Source organism: Bos taurus, chromosome 22, assembly GCF_002263795.3.
Source record: "Bos taurus isolate L1 Dominette 01449 registration number 42190680 breed Hereford chromosome 22, ARS-UCD2.0, whole genome shotgun sequence".
In the NCBI taxonomy this organism is placed as follows: domain Eukaryota; kingdom Metazoa; phylum Chordata; class Mammalia; order Artiodactyla; family Bovidae; genus Bos; species Bos taurus.
The window spans coordinates 48206030-48226878 of NC_037349.1; the positions used below are offsets into that span (position 1 = coordinate 48206030).

Genomic DNA, 20849 nt, shown 5'->3' on the forward strand with positions numbered 1-20849 from the left:
TTCAGCTGGCTAGTTGTGGAAGAGCTGAGAGGCTTCTCAATTTGTATTTAATTACGGAGATGCTTTGAAAGCTTGTGGAAAGGTTAGAGGATGCAGCTGTCTGCATGTTGGATGGAAGGCTACTCCACATGCAAGGAGTGCCATAGAAAGTGTCCAGTACGTGATGGAGGGCGTTTTAAACTGCCCATTTTTTTCTATACTTTTTCTAAGCTAAGTAATTTTATCTTAACAGGATGCAAATTCTATTAAAAAAATATTTTATATGAAAAAGGCAGAAATTGAACATGAAATGACAAAGTCAAGCCTTCGAATGAGGTAGGTTAAAAAAATGTTTAAAGTTCTTGTGCTTTTATTATTTGTCAAAATAGCTAGTGAAATCAATATAGTGAAAAACAAGATGTTGCATTTCAAGGTTATATTTACAGTTGCTAATATGATTCTGAAGAGAATAGGGTTAAATAACTCTTAATCAGTCCCTTCATTGTAGCTGAAGGGCTTTATTTAAAAAGAAACAAATTTTAAAATTTAACACCACTATGTACTTTTATTGCCTTGTACAAATATGTGTGTAAATATTTGTATATCATATTTGTATAATGCATATTACATATAATACATATATATATAGGCAAAACTTGGAGATAACTGGGTTCATTTCTAGACTACTGCAGTAAAGCGAATATCACACTAAAGTGAGTCACACAAGTTTTTTGCTTTCCCCATGCATATGAAAGCTATGTTCACACTATACTGTAGTTAAGTGTGCAGTAGCATTAGGTCTAAAAAAGCTGTGTGTATACCCTAATTTGAAAAGACTGTATTGCTTAAAAATGCTGACCATCATCTGAGCCTTCAGCAAGTTGTAATCTTTTTTGCCGGTGAATGGTCTTGCTTCTGTTGATGGCTGCTGACTGATCAGGGTGGTGGTTGCTGAAACTTGAGGTGGCTGTGCCAGCTCCTTAAAATAAGACAACAATGATGTGTCCCACGTCAGTCCACTCTTCTTTTTCTAATGATTTGTCTATAGCATGAGATGCTGTTGGATAACAGGAGAACTTTCAAAATTGGAGTCAGTCCTCTGAAATGCTGATGCTGCTTTATCAACTAAGTTTATGTAATATTCTCAGTCTTTTGTTGCTGTTTAAACAGTCTTCACAGCATTTTCACACAAGTAGATTCCATCTCAGGAAACTACTTTCTTTGCTCATCCATACAAAGTAACTCCTCAGTGTTAAAGTTTTATCATGAGATTGTAGCAGTTCAGTCACATCTTCAGGCTCTTATTTTTAATTCCAGTTCTCTTACTGTTTCTATCCCATCTCCTGTTATTTCCTCCACTGAAGTCTTAAACCCCTCAAAGTAACCCATGAGGGTTGGAATCCACTTCTTCTAAGTTCCTGTTGATGTTCATGTTCTTTCCATGAATCACAAATGTTCTTAATGACATCTAGAATAACAAATCATTTCCAGAAAGTTTTCAGTTGAATTTTCCCAGATCCATCAAAGGAATCACTATCCACGGCAGCTATAGCCTTAGGAAATGTATTTCTTCAATAATAAGACTTAAAAGTAGAAATTTCTCTTTGATCCGTGGGCTGCAGAATGGATATTGTGTCTGTAGGCATGAAAACAACATTAATCTTGTACATCTCCATCAGAGCTCTTAGGTGACCATGTGCATTTTCAATGAGCAGTACTGTTTTGGAAATAATTTTGAGCAGTAGGTCTCAACAGCAGGCTTAAAATATTCAGCGAACCATGTTGTAAACAGATGTGCCGTCATCCAGGCTTTGTTGTTCCATTTATTGAGCACAAGCAGAGTATATTTGTCATAATTCTTAAGGGCCCTAGGATTTTTCAGAATAGTAAAATGAGCACTGGTTTCAACTTTTAAATCACCAGCTACATTAGCCCTATCAAGAGAGTCAGCCTGTCCTTTGAAACTTTGAAGCTGGGCACTGACTCCTCTCTAGTTGTGAAAGCCTTGGATTGTTCTTCCATGATAAGTATATTTTATCTGCATTGAAAATCTGTTATTTAGTATAGCTACGTTTATTAATAATTTCAGCTAGATCTTCTGGATAACTGGCTGCTGCTTTTTTTATCAGCACTGGCTCTTTCACCTTGCACTTATATTTTATAGAGATGACTTCTTTCTTTAAACCTCATGAACCAGTCTCTGCTAGCTTCAGACTTTTATTCCCCACCTTAACTCTCTCAGCCTTCATCAAATTGAAGAGAGGCCCTTGCTCTGGATTATGCATTGGCTTACAGGATTGTTGTGGTTGGTTTGACCTTCTGTCTAGACCACTAACACTTTCTTCTTATCAGCAATAAAGCTGTCTTACTGTGTTATCATTTCTGTGTTCACTGGAGTAGTACTTTTAATTTCCTTCAAAAACTTTTCCTTTGCTTTTGTGACTTGGCTAACTGGTGCAGGAGGCCTAGTTTCCGGCTGATCTCAGCTTTCAACATGCCTTCCGCACTGAGCTTAATCATTTGTAGCTTTTGCTTGAAACTGGAAAAAAAAGTGCAACTCTTCCTTTCCCTTGAATGCTTAGAGGCCAGTGTAGGGTTATTAATTGACCTACTTTCATTATTCTTGTGTATGAGAAAATAGGGAGCGTGAGGAGAAAGGAAAAAGATGGGGGAATAGCTGGTTGGTGGAGCAGTCAGAACACACACAACATTTATTAAGTTCACTGTCTTACATGGGCATGGATCATGGATCATGGTTCCCCAAAGTATTTACAATGATAGCATCAGAGATCACCACAACAAGTATAATAATAATGGAAAGGTTTGAAATAATTGCAAGAATTACCAAAATGTGGCACAGAGACGCAAAGTGAGCCAGTGCCTTTGGAAAAGTGGTGCTCAGACTTGCTCGATTTAGGATTGCCACAAACCTTTAGTTTGTAAAAAGAAAAAGAAAAAAGGCAGTATATGTGACATTTAATAAAACAAAGCATGATGAAACAAAGTATGCTTATAATATTGTGATATTTGCATCTATATAGTAGGATGCATATATTTTCACTGTAAGAGTATTTAGCCAGATGTCAGGAGATTCTAGCTTATCCTGTGCTGGGACTGTGACTTTGAACACGTCTTACTTCTAGGATTCCATTTGCTTCTATCTGAAATGGAAAGATCGAGTGGCTGCTTTTGTAGCTTTTTTCTGACTTTGACATTTGCTATGTTTCTGGATCCTCTGGTCACTGCAGTAACCATAAACTGTCTGGGATCAACTCTGGTGTATTTTTTTTTTTTTTGCTCAGAGTTCCAGATTTTGCTCTTCAATTTTTTTAATTCAGCAGAAACAAGTTTTTTCATATCAGTAATTGAAAAATGCCCTTATGCCAACATATTCTAACTTAACATCTGATCATTGGCAACTTCTATAAGCATAATTTTTTTTAATTTATTTTAATTGGAGGCTAACTACTTTACTGTATTGTAGTTTTTGCTATACATCGACATGAATCATCCATGGGTGTACATGTGTCCCACTATCCTGAACCCCCCTCCTACCTCTCTCCCCATCTCTGGGTTGTCCCAGAGCACCCGCTTTGGGTACCTTGCTTCATGCATTGAATTTGCACTGGTCATCTATTTACATATGGTAATATACATGTTTCAGTGCTATTCTCTCATATCGTCCCACCCTCACCTCCTCCCACATAGTCAAAAAGTCTGTTCTTTATATCTGTGTCTCTTTTGCTGTCTTGCATGTAGGGTCGTCATTACCATCTTTCTAAATTCCATATATATGTGTTAATATACTGTATTGGTGTTTCCTTTCTGGCTTACTTCACTCTGTATAATAGGCTCTAGTTTCATGCACCTCATTAGAACTGACTCAAATGTGTTCTTCTTAATGGCTGAGTAATATTCCATTGTGTACGTACCACAACTTCTTATGCGTTCATCTGCCGATGGACATTTAGGTTGCTTCCATGTCCTAGCTGTTGTAAGCAGTGCTGCAGTGAACATTGGGGTAGATATGTCTCTTTCAGTTCTGGTTTCTCTTTCAGTTTTGGTGTGTTTGCCCAGGAGTGGGATTGGTGGGTCGTATGGTAGTTCTATTTCCAGTTTTTTAAGGAATCTCCACACTGTTCTCCATAGTGACTGTGCTAGTTTGCATTCCTACCAACAGTGTAAGAGGGTTCCCTTTTCTCCGCACCCTGTCCATCTTTTATTGTTTGTAGCAGAGTCCCAGATTTTGGAGCAAAGACTCCTGCATAGTAGAGGCTCGGCAGTATTTGAGTCTTCCCTCCCCCATTCCCCGCCATGCCCTGTGGCATGTGGAATCTTAGTTCCCCCAACTAGGAATGGAACGTTTGCCTCCTGCAGTGGAAACACTGAGTCTTAACCATTGGACCGCCAGGGTAGTCCCAGAGTGTATCTTTTTTTAAGAAAAGAAAAAGAAAATGGTTGTTTTCTTTTTGTTTATCCAGCATTATGATTTCAGCTGTTAGTTTTCTGAGTTTTTTTTAACCTTGTCTCTGGATAGGACTTCATCAAATTTGGCTGCAACCAGGCTGACAGGTCCTTCGCACAGTAAAGGCAGCCTTGGTGAAGAGAGAAATCCCACTAGCAAGTATTACCGGTGAGAGAGAGTGTCTGAGAGCTGACCCATGTTTATGAGGATAAGCATGCTAGCATTTTCTTGATGACTATCTTGAAGTAATATCTTTGAGTGTAGTTGGCTGATTTTATGAAACTTTGTTGTCAGATATTTATTTAAAAAGTATAGTAGGCCTGACTTCATGTCTGAGAAATGCTTAAGCAGAAAGTGTGGGTCAGGTAGTGTTTAAAATTACCAGTAAAATGTGTCGTAAAATACTGAAAGAGTTTGTGTTCGTAATAGATTTTATTTTCATTGTTAAAATATGAGCATCTTCAGAATTAACCAGCAATTATGAATGAATCTTTATTTTTCATAAAAAAGGAATAGTGCTGCAAGTAGCCTGCTTTAAGGGTTTTCTATCTCTATTCCCTCTTTTCTGAGGAAAAAACTTAGTCTTCTTGGTTAAGATTGATTGTGGGGGATATAAAAAAGTACAAAGTAAATTGAGTAGGCAGCTGAATAGAAACCCTTTCTTTGATGTGAATGCCTTATTAACAGTTCCTGTTTCCTGTAAAGTAACCGAATTATTATAACATCTTTCCCTGCCTTCTAATTGCTTGTTTTTTCCTTGTAGTAATAAAAGAGCAGTCCAAGGGGGTCGTTTATCTGCAATTACCATGGCACTTCAGTATGGCTCAGAAAGTGAAGAGGATGCTGCTTTAGCTGGTAGGCATTAAGCTGTGACTAGTTATGTGTCATCTCAGTGAATCCTTCTTCTTAAGGAAACTTGCAGTTATTTTGGTCTGGCTGGAAGTTTGTCTGTTTTTGGAGGACACACTTGTTTTGTTACATTTTGGTTGCACTCTTGGTTGTCAAACTTATTAAGAACTTACTACTGCTTTATTTTGTGTTAAAGCATGAATCTAAGTAAATAAATACTTGTGCAAAAACAATTGTTTTGATAGCCTTAGCAGATCCTGGTTTCAAACCTATGATGGTAAATAGTGCTAGTCATGCATGCATGTGTGTGCTCAGCCATGTGCAACTCTTTGTGACCCCAGGACTATAACCCATCAGGCTCCTCTGTCCATGGGATTTGCCAGGCAAGAACACTGGAGTGGATTGCCATCTCCTCCTCCAAGGGATCTTCCCAACCCAGGCATCGAATCTGTGTCTCCTGCAAATCCTGCGTTACAGGCAGATTCTTTACCACTGAGTCATCAGGAGAGCCCAAAGTACTAGTGACACCGTCAGGAAATCCCAGGAAGACATTCACGTCACTTTAGATTTCCAGGTCACTGGCTTACATTTTCAGTAGACTAGAATGTCTTTTCACCTGGAGCTTATGATTTAAAGATAGCTGTAAATTATGGTAAACTTTCATTTAAATAATTGGGCACTAGAAATTCGAGTAAAAGCACACACTTCATAAAGGAGTAACAAAGAACAGCTATAGAGGTGTATTTTCTGTCTTCCTTCTAAGTGCGATGTAATATTTTTTTATTTTATGGTATTTTTTATATGTAGAGATAAAATTTGTTTTATGAAATTACTCTTGATTTTATAATCAAGTGTGACACAAAAGATTTTTCTAGCTGTATTTTTATTTTCTACTAAATCTATAGAAATTCGTAATTACTGTAGACTACTAAAGTATGAATTTAAGTTTTTGATTGTCATCTACAGAATTATATTTTTTTAAACTTAAGTCAGTCCTTATCAAAAATTGAAAGAAACTTTTCTCTTTTCATTAGCTTTCTTTTTTGCCAACTATAGAAGTGACACACACTTCTAGCATTTGGTTACTTCATTAACCTTATAGTAGTATAACAAATTGAAGGAAAATCATAGCACTTATAAGATTCTTACAAAGCATTTATTGGCTTTTTTTTTTCCCTTAATAGTACTTTTGTCACAAGAGGATTCTTATTTAGTAAGCTCAGGTAGTAAAACAAAGTAGATGCCAACCAAATTTGTGTGTTGTAGATCCTTCAGGGTGTTCTTCAGAACCTGTTTATCCTTAATTTAGTCAAAGTTTAATATACTTGGTTTTCTGCTTCCTGTTCCTGGAAACAGCTTTAGGGCTAGGTACAGTGAAAATAGCAAAGAAAGGATAACTCATGATCTTGGAGCAACAAGAAAGCTGATGGAAAGAAGACATAAGAATTGAAAGTGTGGCTTGGCATCTTGAGGTTATTCATTTTAGAGGCAAACCACATTGTGTCTCCCTGAAGGGTGGTGAAGGAGGTGGAGAACAGCACGTACTTGAAGTTACTTTAAGAAGAGCAGTGAGGTGGACAGTAGGATACGAAAAACAGATAAAACTTCCAGTCTTCTTCCACCAACACAAAATAAGGCAAGAAGGCAAAAAGAAACATAGAAGAAATGTGATAAATGGAAACAGAGAAACAGCTCCAAAAATTACGTCTGAAATAAATGTTAGTGGCCTGAATTTGCCGATTAAGACAGTTCCAGATTGGGTATTTAAAAAATCAAGTTATATACTGCTTACAAGAGACACATCTTAAATATACAGGAAAGTGAATGTAAAAGGATGGAATGTAAAAAAGATACCCCTGGCAAATAATAACCAGTCGCTAGTCATGTTGACTTTTGCTAAACTGGACTTTCAAACAATGCATTTCCAAAGATAAAATGGATTTACCTTATACTGATTAAAAAGTTTATTGCATCAGGCAGATAAATCCTAAAAGGGCTCAGAATATATAAAGCAAGCAGATAGAACTTCTTGGAGAAAGAGACAACATTGCCGTTAGAGTGGGAGCCTGCTTCTATCAATTGCTAGATACACAGCCAAAAAAACCAGTGAGACAGAGAAGATTTGACTATAATTCCTCAAAAGTTTATTTGTTTCCTATTTCTGCTAAAACAAATTGCCACAAACTTAGTGGCTTAAAACATCACAAGTTTATTCCCTTCAGCTCTGAAGGTCAGAAATCTAATATCAGGTTGTTGGCAGGCCGGTATCCTTTTGGAGGCTGTAGGGGATAATGGACTTCCTTACATTTTCCAGTGTCTAGAGGCTGTCTGTATTCCTTGGCTCATGGCCTCTTCCTCTGCATTGAGAACACAGCATTTCAATCTCTACATGTCACCCCATCTCCTTCCTTTGACATTCTTGCCTGTCTTTCATAAGGATCCTATAGTGCCTAGAGATTAATCCAGGATAATTTCCCAAACTCAAGATTCCTTGCAATCATATCTGCAGAGTCTCTTGCCATTTAAGGTAATATTCACAAGTTCTGTGGATTAGAGCATAGATTTGTGTGGGGGCTTATTATTCAGCCTACCACAACAAGTTGGTTATTAACAGGCAAGTATTCTACAGTTGGAGAATACATGTTCTTCCCTGGTTCATATGGAAGATTTACAAAAATTGGTCATGTACTTAGCCATAAAACAAATTTCAAATTTGAAAGATCAGGTATTATACAGACCATACTTCTGACTGTAATATGGCTGTGATAGCAACTAATAATGAAAAAGAATTTTTTACTTTTTTTTTTTTTTAATAGATCTTTATTTAAAAATCCAATCTGCCAACTTAGTGTTTTCCACCAACTTGGGGAGCAGAAACCTTTCACAGGCTTCACGATCTTTTGCTTATGTGGTTTTTTTTTTTTTTGAAAAATAAATTTTTAAAAGGAGTAATTGTAATACAAATTTAATTACTTAAATTTGAACAGTAACAATAATGAAAATAATACATATCAAAAACAGTGGAGGTGCCACTAAAGTGATACTTTCAGAAGGAAATTTATAGTTCTGACTGCTTCTGTTCAGAAAGAAAAGCAGCTGAAAGTTAGTGAACTAACAAGCATCCAAGATAAGTAAATAATAAGAAAAACAGAGATGTTAGATAAAAGATGGTAAAGCCAAGGACAGGAGATAATTCTTTAGAAAGGAAATCTCTAATGGAAAAGATCAGTGAAGTCAAAAATTTTCCTGTTACAGCTCTTAATAAAATATGTAAATCTATAGCAAGATTATAAAGAAATAGAAGGCACAAATAAAAAAATACTAGGGGAAAAAGAGAGCATATGGAGCATGTAAAGACAGCATAATGCAAATAAATTTGAATGTTTAGATAAAATTGACAAATTCCTAGAAACTGATAAATGCCTGAAAACTGATTCAGGAATAAAAAGACTGATTAGTCATATCACCATTAAAGATATTAAATTGCTAATTAGAGATACTCCTGCATTGAAAACACCAAGCCATACATTCAAGGAACAGAATTATATAATAAACTCCTGCAGTGAGTAAGAAAAGAACTCCGCAATTTATTCTTTGAATCTGATACAAAACCAAAACCATACAAAATATAACCACACTGTATCTAGTAGTATCTGCAGTCTTCATAAGCACACTGTATCTAGCAGTATGTGTAATATACAATAACACAGTTGGGTTTATTTCAGGAATACTAGGTTCAGTTCAGTTCAGTCTCTCAGTCGTGTCCGACCCTTTGCAACCCCATGAATCGCAGCACGCCAGGCCTCCCTGTCCATCACCAACTCCTGGAGTTCACTTAAACCCATGTCCATCAAGTCGGTGATGCCATCCAGCCATCTCATCCTCTGTCATCCCCTTTTCCTCCTGCCCCCAATCCCTCCCAGCATCAGAGTCTTTTTCCAGTGAGTCAACTCTTCGCATGAGGTGGCCAGTATCTGTAATACACAATAGCACAGTTGGGTTTATTTCAGGAATACTAGGTTAGTTCAGCATAAAAGATAAAAGAATTATTTACTGTATTAGTAGATTAAAGGAGCAAAACCATGATGTTTGCTCAGCAAATGCATTTGATTAAACTACAAGTCTCATTCATGATAAAAGCTAAGCATACTAGGAATAGAAGGGGACTTTCCTAACCTGATAAATGGCATCTCCACTTTCAGTGGAGAATCATTTGTAGTATTCTCCTTACCATAAGAAACAAAGTTTAAAATGTTCTTACTTCTTGTTCAAAGTACTAGCCAGCAAACAGTGATAACAGTGATGCTGTAAGGATCAGAAGAGAAGGGTTTGTAAGGATTGCAATCAATAAGAGTACTTTTTGAGTTTTTTATTTAAAAGACTACAGATAAATTACTAGAATAAGAATAATAAAATGCTAATGTAAATTATTATACAAAAGTTAACTTTATTTCCAGAATCAACCATAAAAAGAAAATGTAATTTTTTAAAAAGATACAGTTTACAGTAACAGCAAAATATATTCCTAAATTTAAATTCAATAAAACACGTGCAAGAGCTTTATGAAAAGATTAGAGGTAGTGGAGTCAGGAAAGACTGCATAGTTTCCAATTTCTGTCTTTGCTTCTAGCTCCTTGACTCTTAAATCCAAAACCCTTCTCGACTACTTTACAGGCCAGCTGACCTTGGGCAGGTCATCAACCTCTCATGTCTAGTTTTCTCCTTTGGAAAAGAAATGACCATACCTGTTCTGTATGGTGATGTTAGGATTACCTGAGAATGGTGCTTATCAAGCTCTTAATATGTAACTAAGTACTGAATAAGTGATTCTCATACTTGCCTGGGAGACATAGTGATTTTGGTTATACTGATCCATCAAGAAATAATGTAAATCAGGTGCTTATACACTGTTTAAGAGTTCAGAGAAATGAACAGTATATTTTGTATTTCTGTTAAAGTGATTACATGTTTTGTTTTGGTGTTTCTATGATTAGCTTCTACCTAAAAGTTTTCTCAATAAAGGAAAACATCTTTCCTAAGGTCTGCTATAGGTAAATCTCTTTGACTTTGCCTCACTTTAAATCAAATTTGTCAATGCCAGCCCCCAGCTACCTTTATCCTAAGCTATATGCTGTCGCTTTAGTTCTGAGATCCGAGAATAACTGTTTGCTCCTTTTCTTGTCCAAGCACACATAAGCAAGGATCTCCAAAGATGGCAGAGAAACTATTTTGTAACCTTTTAAAGACAGACAGGGCTTCCCTTGGATAAAGAATCTGCCTTCTATAGAGGAGACTTACAGGAGACTTGGAGGAGACAGGGGTTCAATGTCTCCTGATCTTCCTGGGCCAGGAAGATCCCCTGGAGAAGGAAATGGCACCCCACTAAAGTATTCTTGCCTGGAAAATTCCTGTGAACAGAGGAGCCTGGCAGGCTGTGGTCTGTGGGATCACAAGAGTCACAAGAGTCCTACAGGACTGAGCAACTAAATTACAACAACCAAGACAGTATGACTTTTACTATGTAACATTCTGTTTCTATGTAACATTTCTCTTAAGTAAGCATACACTTTTACTGCTGCTGCTGCTAAGTCGCTTCAGTTGCATCCGACTCTGTGCGACCCCATAGATGGCAGCCCACCAGGCTCCCCTGTCCCTGGGATTCTCCAGGCAAGAACACTGGAGTGGGTTGCCATTTCTTTCTCCAATGCATGAAAGTGAAAAGTGAAAGTGAAGTCTACTAAGCATTACTAACAGCATCTTTAATGAAGGCTAGAGACTATTCTTTTAAAATAAGTATTCTCAAACATAGACAGCATAATCTGGAAGGTTGTTAAAAGCTTTAAAAATGTTTTTTTTTTATTCCCTTTATAAATATCTTTTATATCTTTGTAGCTGCGCGATATGAAGAAGGAGAATCTGAAGCAGAGAGCATTACTTCATTTATGGATGTTTCAAATCCTTTTTATCAGCTTTATGACACAGTTCGGAGCTGTCGGAATAACCAAGGCCAGCTAATAGCTGAACCTTTTTTCCATTTGCCTTCAAAGAAAAAATATCCTGATTATTATCAGCAAATTAAAACACCCATATCACTACAACAGATCAGGTAATACATCATTTATATTACTCAGTATACATTTATTTTCTTGTGATTGAGCCTGTGCATATATCCTTCATTTCTAAAATGGATAAGGGTATAAAAATGTTTTTCATATGTCTAGAGTATGCTTAAGTATCACACCAATGTAAACATGAGAAATAAATTTGATTAACTACAAAGTACATTCTTTGTATTACAGTAGTGTCAAGAGACAAATAAACAGAAGTATCCCAGCTAGTCATTTGTGTGTCAGATTATGGATTATAAAAAAAAATTATGTAGCTCAGAATTTAACTGTTCATTTTCTTATAACTGCAAAAATTTCTCTTTCTATTCCTTTTATTGATATTTTTATCACAACAATTTACCTGCATTTAAAATTTTGTATCTTGGTTTCCCTTTTGAAGGGTCAGCTCTTAGGACATCTAATCTACTTCCTTTCCAAGGATGCATGCTGAGCCAGTCGTGCCCCATAGGAGCTGGACCACCTTTCACTGTGCTCTTCATCAGAGCAGCAGGGAAATCTTGAGCAGTGCTGAGCAGTAGCGCTTTCTGTGATGATGAAATGTTACTTTATCTGTACTGTCTCTGGTAGCCACTCGACATGTGACTGTCGAAAACTTGAAATGTGGCATAATGAAACTAGATTTCAAGTTTTACTTTATTTTGCTTTAAACAGACATGTGTGACCACTGTATTGCACAGCACAATCCGAGGAAGATGTGTTAGCAGAAGGAATATAGTTGAGGAATATCATCAAAAGCCAAAAAAAAAAGGAAGGGTGGGGAGGAGCTCGACAACATGGCTGCATAGACCATCTTCGTTGTGCTGGGGCTTGTCATCCCCATGCTTTATTTCCTGTTCTACCCATTCCTTCCCACTCCCATCCTTGATTAATATCAGACTGATAAATATCTGCAGATTTGTTGTAGATTGTCATCTGTTAATACTAGTTTAGGTTCTCTATTGTTCTTTGTGGGTATTGAGAATATCCAGCACGTTATCCTTGAAGTTAGCATAAATAAGTCCAAGGCTGTAATTTAAACTCTTGTTGCTAGCCACAGGTAGTGAGAGCTGAGTATGTGCTTAGTTGTTGTTGTTGTTGTTGTTGTTGTTTTTGCTTCATCCCAGAGGATCAAATGTTCTATTATAACATTCTTATCTCTGTAAGCACTACATGGAATCTATATATGATTTTAGTAAATTTTAAGTAAAACTTTACATGTGTAGTGAATGATGTGTCATTCTAAGAGCAAAGTGTGGAGTCTACATTAATTCTGTGAAGCTGTACACATAATGTGGTTCTTTACCTAATATTGTTTTTGTGACTTTGATGGATAGCAGATAAGTGCTTCAGTCAAGCTTTAAAAGTCTGTCCTGTCTAAATCTATATAGCATTAGGGCAGACTGTGATGCTTCACTTTGTACCAGGTGTACAGGGACTTGTGATAGCCTTAGTGTTGGTAATAGCCTAAATGCCTGAGACAGCTGTTAGAATTCTTAAGACTTAAAGTACGTGAAAACCTCAGTATTAAGCCATTGGATTAATTACAATTGTTTGTGTTGGAGGAAGAGTAGCAAAAGGACTCTTAACATTAATCTGCCTCTCATTTACCATCTTAAGACTGCTCTTCAGGGAATTCCCTAGTGGTCCAGTGGTTAGGACTGGGCACTTTCACTGTGAGGCCAGGTTCAATTCATAGTTGGGGAACTAAGATCTCGCAAGCAGCACAGCACAGAACTGCGCCCCCCGCCCCCCGCCCCCCCACAAAAAAGGGACTGCTCTTCATTTCCCTTATGCAACTCCCCTGGAGTTTAATGTTTCTTATTCTACATGTTCCTTCGTGTGGTTGCCAGTACTTTCTCTTTTCTTTAACTCTCATCAAGAGGAATGACCTCTTATTTTCTGAAATGTGTAGATCACCATGATTCTTCATTACAGTAGCTTGAAACCTCCCTGATTTTTATCTCTTCCTAGGGTTTGCATGTAAGGGCTTCCCTGGTGCTGCTGCTAAGTCGCGTCAGTCATGTCTGACTTTGTGCGACCCCACAGACGGCAGCCCAACAGGCTCCTCCGTCCCTGGGATTCTCCAGGCAAGAATACGGGAGTGGGTTGCCATTTCCTTCTCCATTGCATGAAAGTGAAAGTGAAGTCGCTCAGTCGTGTCCAGCTCTTAGCGACCCCATGGACTGCAGCCCACCAGGCTCCTCCGTCCATGGGATTCTCCAGGCAAGAGTACTGGAGTGGGGTGCCATTGCTTCCCTGGTGGCTCAGTGCTAAAAAATCCACGTATGAATGCAGCAGACAGCAGGTTCTATCCCTGAGTTGGCAAGATTCCCCTGGAGGAGGAAGTGGCAATCAGCTCTAGTATTCTTGCCTGGGAAATCCCATGGACAGAGAAGCCTGCTGGGGTTCTCAAGTCCATGGGGTTGCAAAGAGTCAGACACAACTTAGCGACTGAACAACAACAAGGTTTTCATGTAGCCAATACCAGGATTTTACCTTAGGAGTTTTGCTAACATGTTTGCTTTGTAGTTGACCACCTTACTAGGTTCTCTTATTGCTGCTTGTCGTGTTTGATTCTTTTGGGTTTTCAGTTAAATTATCATGTTGTCTAAATATAGTGGTGCTTTTGCTCCTTCACTTTATTTGGAAATTGTCACTTCCAGGCCTCTAGTCAGTATCACTGGTAAACTACCTTGTAATATTTGTCAAGATTTTTGCACTGAACTTTCAGGAAAGGTGTTTCTGCATATTCAAAATGGAAGGTTCTAGCCCTGTGTTTGTCTTTCACAGAACAAAGCTAAAAAACCAAGAATATGAAACTTTAGATCATTTGGAGTGTGATCTGAATTTAATGTTTGAAAATGCCAAACGCTATAATGTTCCCAACTCGGCCATCTACAAGCGAGTTCTGAAACTGCAGCAAGTCATGCAGGTATAATTTCCTGGTTTTGCTAAGTTTTTGTATGTATAATTGAGTGTGTTAAGATATGTGATTTTCCTCCAGCAGTGTCATATCATTCATTTTAGCCACACATACTGATTTTTTTTTTTTTTTGAATATTTTTTAAGAGCTTTCAGGACTATGCAGAGTAGAAATAATAGTTTAGACTGGGTTAGCTTTGTGAGTGGAAGAAGCAGGGATTTGTCCCTGGGGAGTAATTTTAGGGTTATGAGGATGATTCCCCCTAATCACAGATGATATTCTGCATTCAGATTTTATTTATTTGGTTCTAGACTCTGTCTCTGTTGAGGTAGTGTTGGTTCTAGGAGAAGGGTCATCTTTAGGCTAATTCATCATTGTACAGTGTCCATGAGTTGACTGAATTATTTCTAAGAGCACACCTTGGAGGGCATCTGAGGCCATGGGTCATCTCAGTGTTTTGAGAAAAAAGGGCATAGATATGAAATACAAATTGTGTCTACCTGTCAGTTTTGGTAGAATCTTCCTGGAAAGAGAATCTCAGAGCAAGGAACAACAAAAGCAGTTTTATATCACCTGTAGAATCTCCATTTTTGTATGGTCAGCTCTGTGATCCATGTTGAGGATTTAAATATTTTGTTTTCAGAACTCTGTGTGTATTCCCTAAGTCTGCTGTCATTGGACTTTAGCTGTCTCTGGCAGAAGGTCTTTAAAAATGCATGTATTGAAAAGTAGATCTTATTTCACCTCTCACTTTAAGCCTTCTTCTTAGTCACACTGTTGCTTAAGGCAAGGGTGCTAAAGGCTAGCTTTGACTTGGCTTTACTGAAATACGGCCACCAGAGCAGGATGCCCCGACAGCTTGTCTCAGTGCTTTGAACGATTTGGTGTCCTTCGGAGTCTTAAATTCAGTTTAGCTAGAGTTGATTCCTCAACTCTCTGGATCCATTTTTTTTTAACCTATTTTTCTGTCATGCAAACTTTTGTTAAATTGGGTTATTGAAAATGTTTAATGACTTCTTTTTGATTTTGAGTATTCTACGTGTGGTTGTATCTTTCTGCTTGAATCTGATGTGGCTAGCTCTTTAATATTCATATATTCTAGAAGTGGTCAGCAGAATGAGCTCGACTCCTGGGGTCTCTTCTGTTTTAGGCAAAGAAGAAAGAGCTTGCTAGGAGAGACGACATTGAGGATGGAGACAGCATGATTTCTTCAGCCACCTCTGATACTGGTAGTGCCAAAAGAAAAAGGTATATATTCTTCATATAACTGGAGACATTGTCTCAGTTTCTGTTTTGTTTCAGATTTAAGTGCAGAAAATTGTTTCTGTAAGCTTTCAAGTATGAATTATAAAAGTTAAATACTTTATAACATTTAAAAATTCATTTGTTAATTGCATGATTAGTGTTTCCTTGGTAACATCTTGTTTTTAGATAACATATTTAAAAATAATTACTTATATGGCCTGGTGAAACCTGTTATTCTTTTTGCTGTCCAGGTTATTTTGTTTTAATGTGGCATTGTAAGAAGCCCTTTAAATCAAGGTAATTTCTATGTGGCGATTTAAAAAGAAAAATCAGTCATTATTCTTACCCCTTTGTTTTCTCTTGTTAATCTGATCTTTATTTGCTATTTTAAGGATGTCATATAAAGCACCAAGTTACAACTTCTTGTAGTTCATAACAGGTTAAGCTAGATATTTGTTTTTCTTTTCTTTCTAATCTTTCTCTGAACTTCCCTAACCCTTCCTTTTTCTCATGGGTTTTATGGAAGGGGACCTTACTGTGAGATTCTGAAGCTGGAGTCCTATAAAGAAATCATGCAAGACCATCTCTTTAGTCTGCGCCTCCCACATGGAGTTTCTCTGACTTGATCTTTGTGGAACACCGTATTCTTCCTGAGCCTTAACTGTCTCACCATCTTTGTGATAGCAGGGAGGAAACCTTAAACAAAGAATAAGTTCATCACTAATAGCAGGGCCTGACAGATTGAAAATTGAATGAAGTCATTAGTAACTATTAATGCAGTTCTGTTCATATATTGTAGATCCACTGACACCAGAGAATTTTTTAAAAATGGTTTAGAAAAGGGAAGCTATCTTGTCTTTCCCTGTAAATAGCATTTGGGAAGTGTTTTTTAGCAATGAAAATAACTTTGCTATGCTATGCCAAGGTAACTAAATTGATTGGTGTGCCCTGAGGTGTGAGTCTCCTCCATTACTGGAGTAATGGAGTCTACTCCATTACTATGAATTTCATCCTTCCAAGTTCTTAATTCCTTGTTATACCAGGGACAATGGAGGAAAAATGTGAGACCAGATCAGAGACATCAAATCAAGAACATCTTTGAGTGTAATTATATTACTACTACAGCATCACCTGTGTTTTCCAGATCAGTCACCAATCAAAGATAAAAACTTCTCAGGCAAAAGAAGGTAATGGAGGCAAAAGTGATGGTACAATTAGTGCCAACACTGAATGACAAGAGAGATCTTAAACTAGTTGAGTGTTAAGAAAACAGTTCCAGGGAAGCATTAGCCCAGGCCAGATCTTTAAAAAATCTCTATGGCTTGTACTTTGTGGGACAACCCAAGTAGATGAAATGAAAGTTATTACTCTAATTAAAACTTCCCATAAAAAGAAAGCTAAGCATTATGTTCTTAAAATAATAAGATCCCACTTTAGAGAAAAAGGCTTTTCATGCACAGGTTTCCTAGGAAGTATTTTGTTTAATGAAGTGAAAAATACAAGTAAGAGAAGAGCAAATATAAATCATAGCTAAAGCAGTAAAAGAACACATTTGGGTTTGAAATATAGGCATGAGCATACACGAGGAGGCTGAGAGAAGCAAGTCCTTTACTTTGGACTGTGACAAAGGAAATACCTAATAGCCTTTTAGAAGGTAGCTATGTTGAGAGGCTTTGGTAATAAGAAAGGGACTCCTCCAGAACTCAGGTAAACATGACAGCCTAGTAGGATAAGTTAAGCATATCCAGAGAAGGCAGGGCCAAGTTTTCCAAATACTACTTGACTTGACTCTGAAGTATTGAATACGGTTCTGTCTTTGCCTTATTTTTTTCGTATCAAAGATTATGAAAAAAATTACTGCGGGTATGTTCTCTTCATTCTGGGAATACCTTCTCCCCAACGCCTCTACCCTAAAGTCCACCTTCTGTCTTCCATGTTGAAATGTTCCAGGTATTCTTAAAACCTTTTATCCTTTGGATTAAATGATCCTCTTTTTTCTCAACCATATTTGGTTTATACATGACCTCCAATGTTGCTTGTTTTGTTTCTCTTCACATGTAATGTTTGTTTCTGCTTTCCCAGGAGCACTCTTGACAGTGAGATGTTGGGTCTCAGGAGGCTCTCCAGGTGTGCAGTCCTTTTTTATGCATAAACATGTTTTTTTAAAGTGTAACTTCTGTGGCATGGTCAGCACTGATTAGGTGAAAAATGCAGTCTTAAGCATGTGAAATAATGGTTTTTATTTGGATGCCAGTTTATCTTATGAATAAAGAAAACAGTATAGTTTAGGAGTATAGTTAGTAAAATTAACTGAGAATTAGCCTAGATATAGTCAGGACCCTTACTTTGTCGCCAGCTTTGCCCGGGGCAGCAAGCGCCTGCACCAGTCATTGAGGCTGTGCTTCTGCAGCAGAGGTAGAGAGGCTGAGACTTTGGTGGCATTGGTTGTGTCCAGGGGCTGGCGGGTACGGATTTCTTTTCAGGAATGTCTCTTATAGACTGGGGATGGTGGAGGGATCAGAATCAGTGTTGATAATCCAAGTGATACCAGTCTGTGATGGTGCCAGTGCACTGGGTTAGTGCTTCTTGAGCATGAATACATTTCTTTAGTCTCTGGTCTTGTTTGTGTTTTATTTCTTTAAAGCCATCCATTCTTTTGCATGTTACTTATGATTTTAAAAACAGCCCTTCGGTTGCCATATGTAGTCCTAGTAATCATCTTATGGTGCCTTTATTTTTGCCTCTGCCATCTGGCATTCATGGAGTGTCAGTTGCTTGCAGAACACCAGACTGTCCTCTTACAGGTCATAAAGGAAAAGTTGAGTCATCCTCTCTACCTTCCAGGAATTTACTGACCGGGAAATGAGGCAGGTTTAAACAAAACCGTGTGATGCTCACAGTTGTATAGTTGTATGGAAGTGTGTGATTGCCCAAGTAGCTTTCGGAAATGTGATTTCCCTATTATGCTTTTCTTTGAAAGTTAGATGTTTGAAGTTATCTACATTTGCTACCATACGTAGTCCACTCTATACAATTACTGTATTAGTATCTTCTTCCTACTGTTTTCCTTAAGAAAAGTTTTCTTAATTGGTAAATTTAAGAAAAAGACCATGGATTGGTATTTCTTTTACATGACTCATAGTATGTGGCACTTGGTTCTGAGTAGAAGAAGAAACAGAAGTGTGGAGTACTGTTGTAACCCCATACTCTGGACCCTGACTGCCCGGTTTCAAATCCCAGTTCTTATTAGCTCTGTGATTTGAACCTCATCACAGTTTCCTCATCTGAAAAAAGAGTTGATGACAAAAACCTACATAGGATTTCTGTGAGGACCTGATTGCTTAATATGCCTGAAACCACAGAACTGGGCCTGGATACTCACTGAATGTAGCTCTGATTATTTTCTGGAGGTATTTCCTGTTGACATCAAGACGTGATAGATTTCATTTTGTTTTTAGTCAGATGTTATTAGACTGGGAAAGTCATTAAGATGAATAAAAAGATTTTGCTCCTTGAAGATGAAATATTAAAGCCTTGTAAAAGAAGGAACCTTTGGGTTTACTTAACTTCACAGCAGGCGCTATTAGAAATCTAGGGCCAGGGAGGTAGAGGCCAGGAGACCTTGAAGCCTGTGAGCTGGGTTGACTATGATTAGAGGCCCTTGGTAAGGGCTGGCTTTTTGTCATTTACTTGTATGATAAAAGCAGCCTGGTGACTATCGCTGATTCAAGTCTCAGTTCTGATTACGGCCTTAGGTATTCACTTAAGTCTCCAAGCCTCTGTGTCTACATCTCCAAAATTGGGGTAATAATTGTACTTGGTTCTTAGAGTTTGAGGATTAAATGATAAGTGCTTAGCACAGTCCCTGGCATGTGGTAGAAGAGTTATCTGTAACTGTAAATAGAATCTTGTGTGTATATTAAATACAAACATGTACTAAATAATAGCTTCATAGTAAAAATGATGATAAGATTTAAGAAAGTGGTCAGCCACAAACTATGAAGGTTAGGACTAACACCATGGCATGAAAAAGGGAAGATCAGATCTCGAAGGGCTGTGAAGGTCCACTAGGACTTGGTGATAAACTAAGAGAAGCAAAAAGTGACATTGATTCCAATGTTTTAGGCTGAGTTTGGGGGTCAAAAGGATGGTAAGGTGGTGGTCTTGGAAAATCAGGGATTTAGAGTGAAGCCTCTACTAACTCATGATCTTTTTGCAAGTTAGAAAAAGTACCCACTTCTCAAGACACTTAACATTCATTTATTGGAAAATTGCTGTAATATAATGACTTTGTTAGCACAAGACCATAGTGCTAACAAGACCATAAACTTCTAAAACTGTATGTTTAATATAATAGCATTTGTGATCTGAATGGACATCCTCTTCAGTATGACACCCTTAAGTGCATAATGACAACCCTGGTTTGGAACTCTCTTAAGGTTTTTTAACCTAAGTATGTTCAGAGGTCCAGATTAAAAAAGAATGAGTGTGCTAGTTACCAGGTCTGGGATTTAATTATGCACCTTTCCCAAAATAGGGAAGAGTGAACTGTTTACAGCTAATAGTCTGAGGGAGGAAAGAAGTAGGACGAATAGAGGGGTTCTGAGATGAATTAAAAATCAAGGGGCCGTGGCATTTGAAAACAGTAAACAGGAAGCATCAGATAGGGTGATACGGTCGCTGTCTTTTTGTAATGTAGAGTTTATGTCATTTCAAAAGTGTTTGAAGTTACTTTCAGAAGTGTGAACATAATAAGATTCAGCATCATATTGGAAAAGGATAAAGCAAATATACCAGCCACTCAAGCTAATACAGTTAGGAAGAATATGAAGTTTAGCTCTGAGTTTTTTCTGGCAGTTAGATTGAAAGTAATAGGCCAGTGGTTCTTGGTTTCAAAGGCAATATAAGGATCTGGAAAAATGTAAACAAAATAACAAAGCTGGATTAGTTCAGAGAAGATTGTGTGACCCTAAGAACAAAAATTTTGCTTGCCTTTGAGGCTGGAAACCAGTTACACATCACTCTCTCAAAGTGAATCATACAACTGGAGTTGTATGCTTATTAGTAAGGCATACCATTAGTGTTAAAAGTCCTAAAACAGTAAATGTCAACTATTAGAGCAGTTATCAAATTCTGTGATATCAAATCCAAGTTCTGAGGTTTTTTCTTTAGAGGCTTCTTGAAGGCTAAGGACATCCAGTCTCTGCCCACTTGTGCGGAGCTCTGCGATGCTGGAGCTTTGTCCTGCCTTCCCCTTCCATTATTCACTTGCTGAAGTCCT

General features: G+C 37.6%; 1 protein-coding gene across 42 annotated transcripts in view; it reads left to right on the top strand.

The window, feature by feature from the left end:
* Positions 1 to 20849, top strand: part of PBRM1 (polybromo 1) — a 106924-nt gene that overhangs the window by 29950 nt on the left and 56125 nt on the right. For 18 of the 42 annotated variants that reach the window (XM_059879516.1, XM_005222979.5, XM_005222983.5 and 15 more), the window contains 7 exons: positions 233 to 315; positions 4517 to 4612; positions 5208 to 5299; positions 11186 to 11399; positions 14191 to 14332; positions 15474 to 15571; positions 17651 to 17695. In XM_059879516.1, coding sequence (XP_059735499.1) covers positions 233 to 315; positions 4517 to 4612; positions 5208 to 5299; positions 11186 to 11399; positions 14191 to 14332; positions 15474 to 15571; positions 17651 to 17695 — 770 coding nt within the window. The remainder of the gene's footprint in view (positions 1 to 232; positions 316 to 4516; positions 4613 to 5207; positions 5300 to 11185; positions 11400 to 14190; positions 14333 to 15473; positions 15572 to 17650; positions 17696 to 20849) is intronic. The other 24 variants (XM_024982492.2, XM_059879521.1, XM_059879530.1 and 21 more) reach the window with 3 other exon arrangements.